The sequence below is a fragment of the Anolis sagrei genome, chromosome X (genome assembly GCF_037176765.1).
Source record: "Anolis sagrei isolate rAnoSag1 chromosome X, rAnoSag1.mat, whole genome shotgun sequence".
Taxonomy (NCBI): Eukaryota; Metazoa; Chordata; class Lepidosauria; order Squamata; family Dactyloidae; genus Anolis; species Anolis sagrei.
In genome coordinates, this window is record NC_090034.1 from 70,683,549 (window position 1) to 70,696,748 (window position 13,200).

The 13,200-nt window shown below is 43.0% G+C and overlaps 1 protein-coding gene across 3 annotated transcripts in view; it reads right to left on the reverse strand.

Annotated features, from left to right (window-relative positions):
* The window catches only part of MAP7D1 (MAP7 domain containing 1), a 162,145-nt gene that overhangs the window by 61,710 nt on the left and 87,235 nt on the right, over positions 1 to 13,200 (reverse strand). For all 3 annotated transcript variants that reach the window (XM_060784576.2, XM_060784577.2, XM_060784574.2), the window contains exon 2: positions 9,519 to 9,977. In XM_060784576.2, the coding sequence (XP_060640559.2) occupies positions 9,519 to 9,977 (459 nt within the window). The remainder of the gene's footprint in view (positions 1 to 9,518; positions 9,978 to 13,200) is intronic.

Here is a 13,200-nt window from a genome sequence, read left to right on the forward strand (position 1 = left end):
GATGAGCACCACACCCCAGAGTCAGACATGACTGGACTTAATGTCAGGGGACTACCTTTACCTCTACCTTTAAGCATGTATATGCCAAAGACTATAAGCAGTACATGTCAAAGATCATAGATGTACTTGCCTTAGAGTCTATAGTTTTGGATATGCCTCAAAGACCTAACCCTGAGAGTTTAGCTGTACATGCCTCAAAGACCTAAGACGTACATGCCTTAAAGATTAGAGTTGTGCTTACCAATATAGCTTAGAGCAATGTTTCTCAGCCAGGGGGTCAGGACCCCCACGGGGGGTCGCGAGAGGGTGTCAGAGGGGTCGCCAAAGACCATCAGAAAACACAGTATTTTCTGTTGGTCATGGGGTTCTCTGTGGGAAGTTTGGCCCAATTCTATTGTTGGTGGGGTTCAGAATGCTCTATGGTTGTAGACAAGTTATAAATCCCAGCAACTACAACTCCCAAATGTCAAGGTCTATTTCCCCCAAATTCCACCAGTGTTCACATTTGGCCACATTGAGTACTCATGCCATGTTTGATCCAGGTCTATCATTGTGCTCTCTGGATGTAGGTGAACTACAACTCCAAAACTCAAGGTCAGTGCCCATCAAACCCTTCCAGTATTTTCTGTTGGTCATGGGAGTTCTGTGTGCCAAATTTGGTTCAATTCCATCATTGGTAGAGTTCAGACTGCTCTTTGATTGTAGGTGAACTATAAATCCCAGCCACTACAACTCCCAAATGACAAAATCAACCCCCTCCCCAACCCCGCCAGTATTCAAATGTGGGCATATCGGGTATTTGTGCCAAATTTGGTCCAGTAAATGAAAATACATCCTGTATATCAGATATTTACATTATGATTCCTAACAGTAGCAAAATTACATTTATGAAGTAGCAATGAAAATAATTTTATGGCTGGGGGTCACCACAACATGATGAACTATATTAAGGGGTAGCGGCATTAGGAAAGTTGAGAACCACTGGCTTAGAGTTTGTTCAGTAAACTTAATTGGTTAAATTTAATCTCATCTCCAGAGTCTTATTTTAAAGAATTAAAGTGCATATAGGGCAGTGGTTCTCAACCTTCCTAATGCCGTGACCCCTTAATACAGTTCCTCATGTTGTGGTGACCCCCAACCATAACCCTAACATTATGAATTGCCATGTAAATAATGATTTGCAGGATGTATTTTCATTCACTGGGGCAAATTTGGCACAAATACCCGGTATGCCCAAATTTGAATACTGGTGGGGTTGGCGGGGGGATTGATTTTGCCATTTGGGAGTTGTAGTTGCTGGGATTTATAGTTAACCTGTAAACAAAGAGCATTCTGAACCACACCAACAATGGAATTGAACCAAAGTTGGCACACAATACTATCTATCTAACTCAATCTAACATGGGAGTTCTCCCATGACCAACAGAAAATACTGGAAGGGTTTGGTGGGCATTGACCTTGAGTTTGGGAGTTGAAGTTTGCCTACATCCAGAGAGCACTCTAGACTCCAACAATGATGGATCTGGACCAAACTTGGCACGGATACTCCATATGCCCAAATGTGAACACTCGTGGGGTTTTGGGAAAAATAGATTTGGGAGTTGTACTTGCTGGGATTTGTAGTTCACCTACAATCAAGGAGCATTCTGGACCCCAACAATGATAGAATTGGGCCAAACTTCCCACACAGAGACCCCCATGACCAACAGAAAATACTGTGTTTTCTGATGGTCCTTGGTGACCCCTCTGACACCCCTCCGTGACCCCTCCAGGGGTCCCAGCCCCCAGGTTGAGAAACACTGATATAGGGCATACCGATGGTCACTGGGAAAATAGCCAGACACGTGCATAGTTTTCTTTCCATTCTCAACATGCCATCACATACACTATGTAACAAAATCTGAAAAAAAAATCTGTTCCTGGTTCCTGGTTGAAAGTGTTATTTCCAATTTAACTGAATGGTACTTACTCTGAAAGTAGTTATTCTACTCCAGGAACTTTGTTTTGAGGGCTGCCATAAATTATGTTGAATTGGTTGAGATATCCATTGAAAAATTATAGCAAAATCTGCTGCAGGATCTTCCCTCCACCAAAGTTTTTGCAGTTTAATAAACTGTTTCCATATTTTTTTATGATAGAACCAATTTAGGAAAAGACATTTATACCCCCAGGAACAAAAATCATGTTACATAGTGTTGTTGTTGTTATCCTGCTTTTTCTCTACAAAAAAGGCGACCCAAACAACTTACAGCAAAACGTATTCCTAAAAAAAACACCAAAATACTGTTGAACAGGGAAGGAATATCTAAAAACAGACATAGGAAACCATCTAGCTTGTGTGTTTTCTCCATCTCCAGAGAGCCCTTCCTCCAAGCCTCAACTAGAAAGGAATGCTTCCTGCAATCTTTTGATTCCTTCTATAAAGGCAACACTTTGGCAACCGACCAGCTGCCGCGGGAAGAGCTTTCAATTGGCTGTTTTTCCTAAAAACAAAACCCATCCACTAATGCATTTTAAACTGTTTGTAAGTCAAACAAGTGCTTTATTATTGCAGTGTACTTAATTGCTCTTGTTCAAATGTGACAAGCATTCCTGTTTTTTTACCTCTGCTTTTAAGATGTGCATTACATTTGTTTTTATTTTGTTGGATTCTCAGTTCTTTGTTAAAGGGAAAGCGAAATAAATCAAGCTCATTTATTCATGACCATAATCCCTCAATATCTAGGTTCTGTATTTATGAATTTAACCATCATGGCTTGAAAAAGTTGCCTTTGAAATAATCCTGAAAAATAATCCTTGTTTTTTGTCATTTTATATGGGACACCAGATTTTGGGATCTCTGGTGGGTTCTTTCCATAATTGTGACAGTTAGAAGAACTGGTGTTTAAGACATAAAAATACATGTAGTGAGAATGTAATTGTCCTGGGCCACTTTTTAAAATAAGCTTGGTTAATTATATGGCATGACCCCCATGCCAAATAATTGCTTTCCACCTATGTAACCGTGAAGCTGACGGTTCCGGCCCAAAATACCTCTCTGACCGCATCTCGGCCTATGAGCCCACGAGGACCTTGAGATCATCTGGGGAGGCCCTTCTCTCGATCCCGCCTGCCTCACAGGCTCGTCTGGCGGGGACGAGGGATAGGGCCTTCTCGGTGGTGGCCCCCCGGCTGTGGAACACCCTCCCTGCAGACATCAGGCAGGCGCCCTCCCTCATGACATTCCGGAAAAGACTAAAAACATGGTTATTTGAGAAGGCGTTTGACTAAGTGCCACGACAATTAGCAGTGCCACAACAATTAGCAATGACGACTGGAACGGAATATGGACAACGAGATTGGTTTATGATTCTAAGATGAGACGGCGCGGATGATTTAGTGTAATTTGTATTGTTGATTGTTATGTTTATATTGTTGTTGTGATATGCCCTGTTGTAAACCGTTTTTATATGTTGTAAACCGCCGTGAGTCGCCCTAGGGCTGAGAACGGCGGTCAACAAATGCATAAATAAATAAATAAATAATAAATATATTGAAAGTTACCTGGGAAAGCCAAGAGCTCAAACACTGTTTCCATCCTAAATACGAGGGGTATTTTTTAAGTAAGGTCCGTTTTGTTGTAAACACTAGTAGTTCGCACGCATACTGCAACGAGCGCGTGCGTCGGGAACAACTGTGCTCAGTTTCCGCTCTGTAGCTAACCTGTACGGTTCTGTTCTGTGCTTTAAAAATGTTTAAGACTATCAACTCACCTGCCGCATGTGAGGTTCGCTCAGTGTTACAGTTTTTGTCAGCAAGGAACCTGCTTGCTGCAGAAATTCATCGACAGATTTGTGAAGTGTACAGTGATTCTGTTATGAGTGAAAGCAAAGTGCGTAAGTGGGTATGACAATTCAAAGATGGCCGTGACAACGTCCATGATGAGGACAGCTCTCGTCGCCCTTCTTTGATTACAGACGATTTGGTGGCTTCAGTTGAAGCGAGGATTCATGAGAACAGGCGCTTCACAATAACAATAATAAAAATCTTTGAATTGTCGTACCCACTTACGCACTTTGCTTTCACTCATAACAGTATCACCGTACACTTCACAAATCTGTTGATGAATTTCTGCAGCAGGCAGGTTTCTTGCTGACAAAAACCGTATCACTAAGCGAACCTCACATGCGGAGGGTGAGTTGATAGTCTCAAACATTTTAAAAGCACAGAACAGAACTGTACAGGTTAGCTACAGAGCGGAAACTGAGCACAGTTGTTCCCGACGCACGCGCTCGTTGCGGTATGCGCGCGAACTACTAGTATCTACAACAAAACGGACCTTACTTAAAAAATACCCCTCGTATCTTAGTGTCACCTTAGATCAGGGGCCCTCAAACTTTTTAAATAGAGGGCCAGGTCACAGTCCTTCAAACTGTTGGAAGGGCCGGATTATAATTTGAAAAAAAAAAAAACATGAATGCATTCCTATGCACACTGCACATATCTTATTTGTAGTGCAAAAAAACACCTAAAAACAATACAATAATTAAAATGAAGATCAATTTTAACAAATATAAACTTATTAGTATTTCAATGGGAAGTGTGGGCCTGCTTTTGGCTGATGAGATAGGATTGTTGTTGTTGTGGTTGTTGTTGTTGTGTGCTTTCAAGTCATTTCAGACTTAGGTTGACCCTACGCGAGGGCTGGGTAAATGACCCTGGAGGGCCATATCCGGCCCCCGGGCCTTAGTTTGAGGACCCCCGCCTTAGATCAAACACTATCATATAGCAAACAGTGCATGAACACCAAGCACCAGGTAGCTGCATGTAATAACATCCTGTGGAAACTTACTGGTAGCACATGGGATGCAGACCCAAAATCCATAAGAACATCAGCCTTGTCTTACTCCACTGCTGAGTATGCCTGCCCTGTTTGGCACAAGTCTGCCCATGAGAAGCAGCTGAACATAGCATTGAACAAAACATGCAGAATAATCACAGGATGTCTCAAACCTACACCTGTTGATAGGTTCTATAAGCTAGGTGGCATTACCCCCACTGATGTGCGATGGGAAGTTGCTGCCAATTGTGAGAGAAATAAGGTCGAACACTGTGAAAGCCACCCACTACATGGCTATCAGCCTCCTCCCAGTAGACACAAATCGACAAAAAGTTTCATGCGAACCACCATGCATCTTAATGTTTCCCCAAGAGTATCCCTCTGGGCAGCTACACCAGGAAATCCCAATTGGATGGCTGTGCCTTCAGTGGCAAACCAAGGAAGGGTGTGCCTTCAGTGGCAAACCAAGAATGGGCAGCTTGGAAGTCCTTGAACTCGTAAGCGGAGTGGGCAGATCAAAAGACAACCTGGCTAAATGACACTACCTAAAAGATTCCTCCGCCTTGTGCGACTGTGGACCAGAACAGACAACTCTGCATCTGTATGCTTGTCCACAATGTCCTGCCTCATGTACAGAGGAAGAACAGTTCAAAGCTACAGACAATGTGGTCGCTGCTGACCGTTATTGGTCAAAAAACATTTAGCCACTTGTGATCCTTCTATATTTTATCAGTTTTATACTTATTTATGCAATGCCTTTTATACGAAATAAATAAATACGGCCCCCCATATCCATGGAACTGGTACCTGCAGTTTCATTTAATTTATATGCCCTTTCTAGGCAATTTTTTAGATCCTCCAATATCACCCTATGACAGGGGTCCTCAAACTATGGCCCAGGGGCCGAATACGGTCCTCCCAAGGTCATTTACCTGGCCCTCACTCAGGGTCAAGTCTGAAACGACTTGAACGCACACAACAACAACAACAACAACAATCCTATCTCATCAGCCAAAAGCAGGCCCACACTTCCCAATGAAATACTAATAAGTTTATATTTGTTAAAATTATTCTTCATTTTAATTATTGTATTGTTCTATAGTGTTTTTTGCACTACAAATATGTGCACTGTGCATAGGAATTCATTCATTTTTTTTTCAAATTATAATCTGCCCCCCCCCCCCCAACAGTTTGAGGGACTGTGACCTGGCCCCCTGTTTAAAAAGTTTATGGACCCCTGCCTTATGGTATTCATGGGTCAAACATTCTCCATTTCAATAAGGTTCACTATTATACACAGTTCTATCCATATAAAGTCCAGGAATGTATCCCCCTCCCCCCTCAATGGATATAAGGGTAGTACTCTTTTCTCTTTAGCATTTCTAGCTCCTCCAGAGCAATTCTATGGTCAAACTCTGGTGGAAGTTGACCACAGAATCACACTGGTGGACCTATGTCTAAAAAGAACTTTTTTCTATATGAAAATAATGAAACCCAAAACAGTACTGGGATGATTGTACATCTTCCACATTATTGTAATGCTTACTATTACACATGCTGCTATTATTTTTATTACTAAGGTATATTAACAAATTACTATGAAGGCTACTATTACCAAAATCCTGAGATTCAATGGGGGACCATGATGCTCCACCAGATATAGGGACATGTCCCTCTGAGCATTCATTCTAAATGTTGTCAGGCAAGACCTGCAGTTGCTGTAAATAATGGTGTAAAATGGGGAAGACAATCCAGCAGCTGGTGTTTTTCCTGCAACTGGATTCAGGAAGACCACATCATCCCCAAAGATCCCTGGGAGGCTTAAGGGGACCCTTGTTCCTTCCTTCCGGCAGCCTGATGCAGGAACACATCTGGCTATTGACCCATTGCCCCCATCTTCCCTGGTTACTGAATTGCCTTGGGGAAGGGGACTCAGTCCGACAGCAGGGAAATGCCTTAGGAAAGGGGTTACAGCAAACTGAGTGAATTCCACAATCTGTCATAACTGTAAAAGGACAGTACAACTCCAGTATCTCTGGATCCAAGACACTTCACGGTTACCCGAAACCATGGATAACATATTTATACTCTATATTTCAACTATACTTGGCCTGGAAACAAACTATAGAATGGCACAAGAGGATCTAGAAAGGCCTACAAACACTTCCATGAGAAATATTTTGGGACTGTGGGTAAATAAAACTCTGGATACTGAGTCTGTGGATCAAGTGTCTGATTTCAGAAGCTAAACAGGGTCACATCTGGTTAGTACTTAGAAGGGCAGACCATCAAAGAATACCAGGTGCTGTTGACTATATTCAGAGGAAGATGTTAGCAAACCTCAACTGAACATATTTTGTCAAAAAAGGTGTACAATAGTATTGCCATATAAGTCCAAATTGGAATGAAAGCAAATAACAACATGCACATGTGTATCGGTCTTATGGTGGAGCCATAACTTTCCCAGAGTTTTCTTAAAGGTAAAGGTTTCCCCTTGATATTAAGTCTAGTCAAATCTGACTCTGGGGGGTGGTGCTCATCTCCGTTTCTAAGCTGAAGAGCCGGCAATGGTCAGGACTGAGTTTTCTTAGGGAAGGAATATTCAGAGGAGGCTTCGCCATTGCCTTCCTCTCAAATATAGCCTATAGCTGTCAGAAATATGAAAAATTAACTAGGCATTTTTAATTACAAAAATGTGAGTCAAGCACTGAAAGGGTTAAATGGATGCAATGACTCCGCAAAAGCTGCAGTTCAATACAAGCAGGTGTGCCTGTAGCTTAGTAGTCTTCAGTCTGTGAGAGGTCTCAGTGTGAGAAGGCCTCAGTGGGAAAAAGTCCTCAGTGTGAGGTAGGCCTCAGTGTGAAGTAGGCCTAGTGTGTGAGAACCTTTTGTGAGAGAATTCCCAGGTTGAAGGCTGTCAGGGGTGATTTGAATGCAATATTCCTGCTTCTTGGCAGGGGGTTGGACTGGATGGCCCATGAGGTCTCTTCCAACTCTTTGATTCTATGATTCTATGTGTGAAGACTGCTATGTAAACAGCGACTGTGTGAAGCTCTCGTGTAACTACAGTGTGAGAAGAGGCTCTGTGAGAGTGAAGCTGTTTATCTGAATGAGAAAGAAGCCCAAGTGGAAGCAAAGAAGGAAGTATAAAGAACTTTATTTGTGTTATGGAAACCTTGTTTTTGTAAATGGTCCAACCACATTATTTTGCTATAAAGGAAAGCCTCCTATGGAAGAGATAACATTGGTCTGTGTGTTTTTGTTCTTTTTATCACTTTTGGCTACTGGTGCTAGGTCACGCTGCTGCTAATAAGTTACTCTGCTGTACATTTATGAGGAGGGTCTTTTCTTAATAAGCCACTCGCCCAACAATAGCATCTAATACCCACCAGAGATCTCCCATCCAAACACCAACTAGGTTTAGTTCTGTTTAGCTCCCAAGGTCAGATGGGATCTGGTGCCTTCGGGGTTTTAAGCTAAGCCAGCCTTGACTAATTTATGGAATGCCTTATTTATTAACAATTTAGTTAATTTTTTATTCATTTAAATCAATTAATCACTCAAGAGGGCAACCAGTCACGACATGACAAATAAATAAATAAATCACTCAAGAGGAGTTGTATTATTACGTGTACTAGTCAGGTTGGATGGTAGAAAAACAGAGGACTCAGAGCCAAAGAAATTGGTGTATGGACTCTGCAACCCAGACTGACATCTCACATTGGGTTTTGTACAACATAGCTCTCCGCATATGGAGTTATGCAACGATTGGGCAATGCAATCCTTGTGTTGAATGACAACGTCATGTAATGGATATGCCGCAAAGTACACAACCTAATGTGCATCTGATGTGCAACCTAATGTGCATCCAAGCGCAATGGTACTGTATTAGCTAGCCACTTCTGTTGGGCAAGTTATGCATGTCTAAGATGTAATGTGCAAGATGTGCTGTGCACCAGATGTGCATGAACATCTCAATTGGCAATGGCACTGTATATGCCATTCTGCTATTGCAACCTTTGATATTTTGCATTGCATAGCCATTTCTGCCAGGCAAGTTAAACATGTGTAAGACACTATGAGCAACGGCATTGTATGTACCAATCTGTTATTGCAACCTTCAACATTCCGCACTAGCCAGCTACTGCTGCCGGGTAAGTTATGCTGGAGCATGCAAGTAATCAGTTAATGTGTGTGTGTGTGTGTCAAATGTAAAATAAGGTGCATTAAGCTGATTGGTCAAGCAATGCCCGGTGAGATGGATGAGCCTGGGACTTTCAGATACTGTTATATTTTTGTTCGGGCTTGAGCTATGCAAGTGCAGAGAGAGACAGGTTGAAGTGAGAAGCAGAGAGGGACAGAGTTTGGCATGTACTCTTGCTTCTTGAGCTGCTGAAGGAGTTTATCCACATGGACAAAAGAAAGACTATTTTAAACCTCTCATAAAAGAACATTATGTGAGCTGATGCATTTAAACCTCTCGTAAAAGGACATTATGTGAGTATGATCATACTGTACATATGTTGTTCTGAATTAAGAAAAGTAAACAACTTGTTTTTTTACTGTTCACCTGCATGGCATATTTTCCTTCTCTGGCAAGGTAGTGTATGAACTGATCAAACATGAACTACACGTGGTTTCTTTTATGCCAAAAGTTATGCTTGTGTAAGTAAGTCGCAAACAGAATCCCAATCCATACCTTGCTTGCTCCGGGGGCTAGCAGACCCCTGGGTTGGGGAAGGCTGATCATTATTCTTCGGGGATGGTCGTGGGCTTTCTTGAAGATGCGGTTCTTCTGCAGGAGGCGGCATTGGGGCACCGATAGGTGGCGGGCGGTCACTTTTAGGCGGCAGAGTCTCCATGGCTGGAAGAGTTGTGACGAGTGGGAGGCTCTCCTGGTGAGCTGGAAGGGGAGGTTTCACTTCGGCAGGGGACACTACAGTGGTCTTGACCCTGGGGTGGCCATTTTGGGTGGGCAACGCTGCGCTCGAAGGAGTGGTGGCAGCGGACTGAACCGTGGCTGCTGGAGATGGCGCTGAGGGAGAGCGGTCCCTCCGGTGTGGATCTGCCTCCCTCGCAAGGGGCGACGTGGCACGTAAGTGGCTATTCTGTTCACTCGAGGAGAGCTGTGTCACTTCTGGGGGTGTCCTTTTAGCGGCTGAAAGAGAGAAGAAGACCAAACAGTTCAAAGGGTTGCTAATTCCTCACACATATGCACACAAGAGGCCTCATTCAAACCATATAACTATAGGGTATGTATGTACCAATGATATAGGGTCATCATTCCACATCAACATCTCTATGGACTCCTACGGTTGTAGTTTGGTGAGGCTCTGGAGCCAAAAGCATGGCAGAGTCTCCATTAGAAGAGATCTCGAGAGCCATACAATCCAATCTCGCATCTTGCAGGAAGGCACAATTCAAGCCCTCCTAACAGATGGCCATCCACCCTCTGTTTAAAAACCTCCAAAGGAGGAGACTCCATCACACTCCCATGAGGGATAAATGTAGTTTCTGGTGGTTTGAGATCTGCTTTTTAAAATAGGCCTAATTAATACTACATTGCATACTATATTACACAATAAACACTGTATTATTGACTTGACATTAATGTCAAAATACAATAATTAAAAGCAAATTAAGACAAAGTAAACTTACTGTAACACAATTTTATTATATTATACACACATTTTAATTTTTATTTAAAGCATTACTTCTTTGATATTTTTTGCCAGTTGTTTGAGAGTTCCAGTTAACGGAAAGTCTACTGTATCTGGTCTGTAGAGAGCAAGAAATTTGCTCACTCCTGCTTCCAATTATATAATCAGACACCATCCTCATGCTGCGCGCACACACACACACACACGCCTTCCTTGCAGCAGCGTCCTTTGCAGACAACAATGAACTAATGCATCAAGAATGTCCAGCAGCAGACCTGGAGAATGCCATAGCGCAAGACTATAAAGGCTTTGTCCTGCCTGAGGCCTGTGCTGCTTCTTGCCGGCTTCTGCAAGGAGGAGGACTGACCAGACGAAAAGCAAATGGTGTGAAGCTAGCCATAGGGAATTGGGGTCTGCATTAATGGAACATGCAACTAAATAACACACTTTGCAGTGGTTTGATCCTACTTTAATAGCCACTGGGAGCTGCCATGGCTCAGGGTAGATGCATCCATTGATATTAAGAGTTAGAAAGGGGTGAAGTGCCCAATTCGTCTGGCCTTGAATGGCTGTTCCTTTCCATTCCTTGCCATTCCTTGCCATTCCCAGCCACGCAATTCTTTTGGAATGAACATTCCCCAAGCCCTGGATTTGTTGATGGTGACTCAGTTCTTCGTGCTGATGTTTGCCTCCTTTCTTTTGCAAGAGCATGAGGGCAAAGATAATCGGCTTGCTCAACATCCCCAACTCACCTGGCAGGTATTCCTGGTCTGAGTCACTCGTTTGTGGTCCCTATCTCTCTGGGACACAACATTCGACAGATCACCCTGATGTTGTTGTTTCTTAGTCAAAACCAAAGGTTAGCTAAGTATTGTCTAATGCCATTGACTCTTCCCAGACTTTAAAGGAATCTGGCCTTGGAGAATGGAAAATAACAGAATGACGGATCATCTATTAGTCGAATGTCTATATTTGAATGTCAGAAGGTGTCAGTATGGTACGGTATACTTAAAAAGAGCTGGTGATGGGGAAGACCTATTTAGCCTGAAGTGCTGGATAGATACGCACTGACACTTAAAGTAGACCAGTGTTTCTTAACCTACCTAATGCTGCGACCCCTTAATACAGTTCCTCATGTTGTGGTGACCCACCCCCCCCAACCATAAAATTATATTTGTTGCTAATCTATATATATAAATTTGTTAGGGGCATCCAACGAGGAAACAAAACTCAAAAACCCCCCAACGAAACTTAACCAAAATTCCCATGCCCATAACACAACCCGCAAGGTACAAACATATCTACTCAAAATGAAAAACAACACAACAACACACTCACAAAACGGCAAAACAACAAAACTCAAAAATCCCCCAACGAAACTTAACCAAAATCCCTGTGCCCATAACACAACCCACAAGGTACAAACATATCTACTCAAAATGAAAAACAACACAACAACACACTCACAAAACGGCAAAACAACAAAACTCAAAAATCCCCCAACGAAACTTAACTAAAATCCCCGTGCCCATAACACAACCCACAAGGTACAAACATATCTACTCAAAATGAAAAAGAACACAACAACACACTCACAAAATGGCAAAACAACAAAACTCAAAATTCCCCCAACGAAACTTAACCAAAATCCCCGTGCCCATAACACAACCCACAAGGTACAAACATACCTACTCAAAATGAAAAACAACACAACAACACACTCACAAAACGGCAAAACAACAAAACTCAAAAATCCCCCAACGAAACTTAACTAAAATCCCCGTGCCCATAACATAACCCACAAGAAACAAACATACCTACTCAAAATGAAAAACAATACAGCAACACACTCACAAAACGGCAAAACAACTGAGCATGCGCATTGGCGCCCAGCCGCAAGTTCCCTGGTGCACGCACATGGCCTTCCGGCTTGGGTGTAATCCTGAATTCATTGCTGAGCCTGGAATCCCGGGTTGCAGCGGTGGCCAGGGTAGCGTTTGCAACATTAAAACTTGTGCGCCAGCTGTGCCAGTACCTTGGGAAGTCAAACTTGGCCATGGTGGTCCACGCTCTCGTTACATCTAGAATAGACTACTGCAACACACTCTACATGGGGTTGCCTTTGAAGACTGCTCGGAAGCTTCAAATAGTCCAATGAGAGGCAGCCAGGTTAATAACTGGGGCGGCATACAGGGAGAATACAACTCCCATGTTACGCCAGCTCCACTGGCTGCCAGTTTGCTACCGGGCACAATTCAAAGTGCTGGATTTGGCCTATAAAGCCCTAAACGGCCCTGGCCCAAATTACCTGTCCAAACGCATCTCCCTCTATGTACCATTGCAGAGATTAAGATCCTCCGGGGAGGCCCTGCTTTCCGTCCCGCCATTGTCACAGGCGCGATTGGTGGGGACGAGGGACAGGGCCTTCTTGGTGATTGCTCCCCGGCTCACAACTCCTTTCCTTGTGAGATCAGGTCGGCTCCCTCCCTCCTGTCCTTTAGAAGGATGGTAAAAACGTGGCTGTGGGACCAAGCTTTCGGGACAGGGCAATGAAGCGACAATGGGAAAGATGACAGGGCCAATTGGATTTGATGCAGATGGCTAGGACGGTTTTAAATTGTGTTATTTTAAATGGTGTGTTTTAATATTTAGATAAATGTTTTTTAATGTTTATGTATTGTATCCAGGCATTGAATGTTTGCCATGTATATGTTGTGCTCC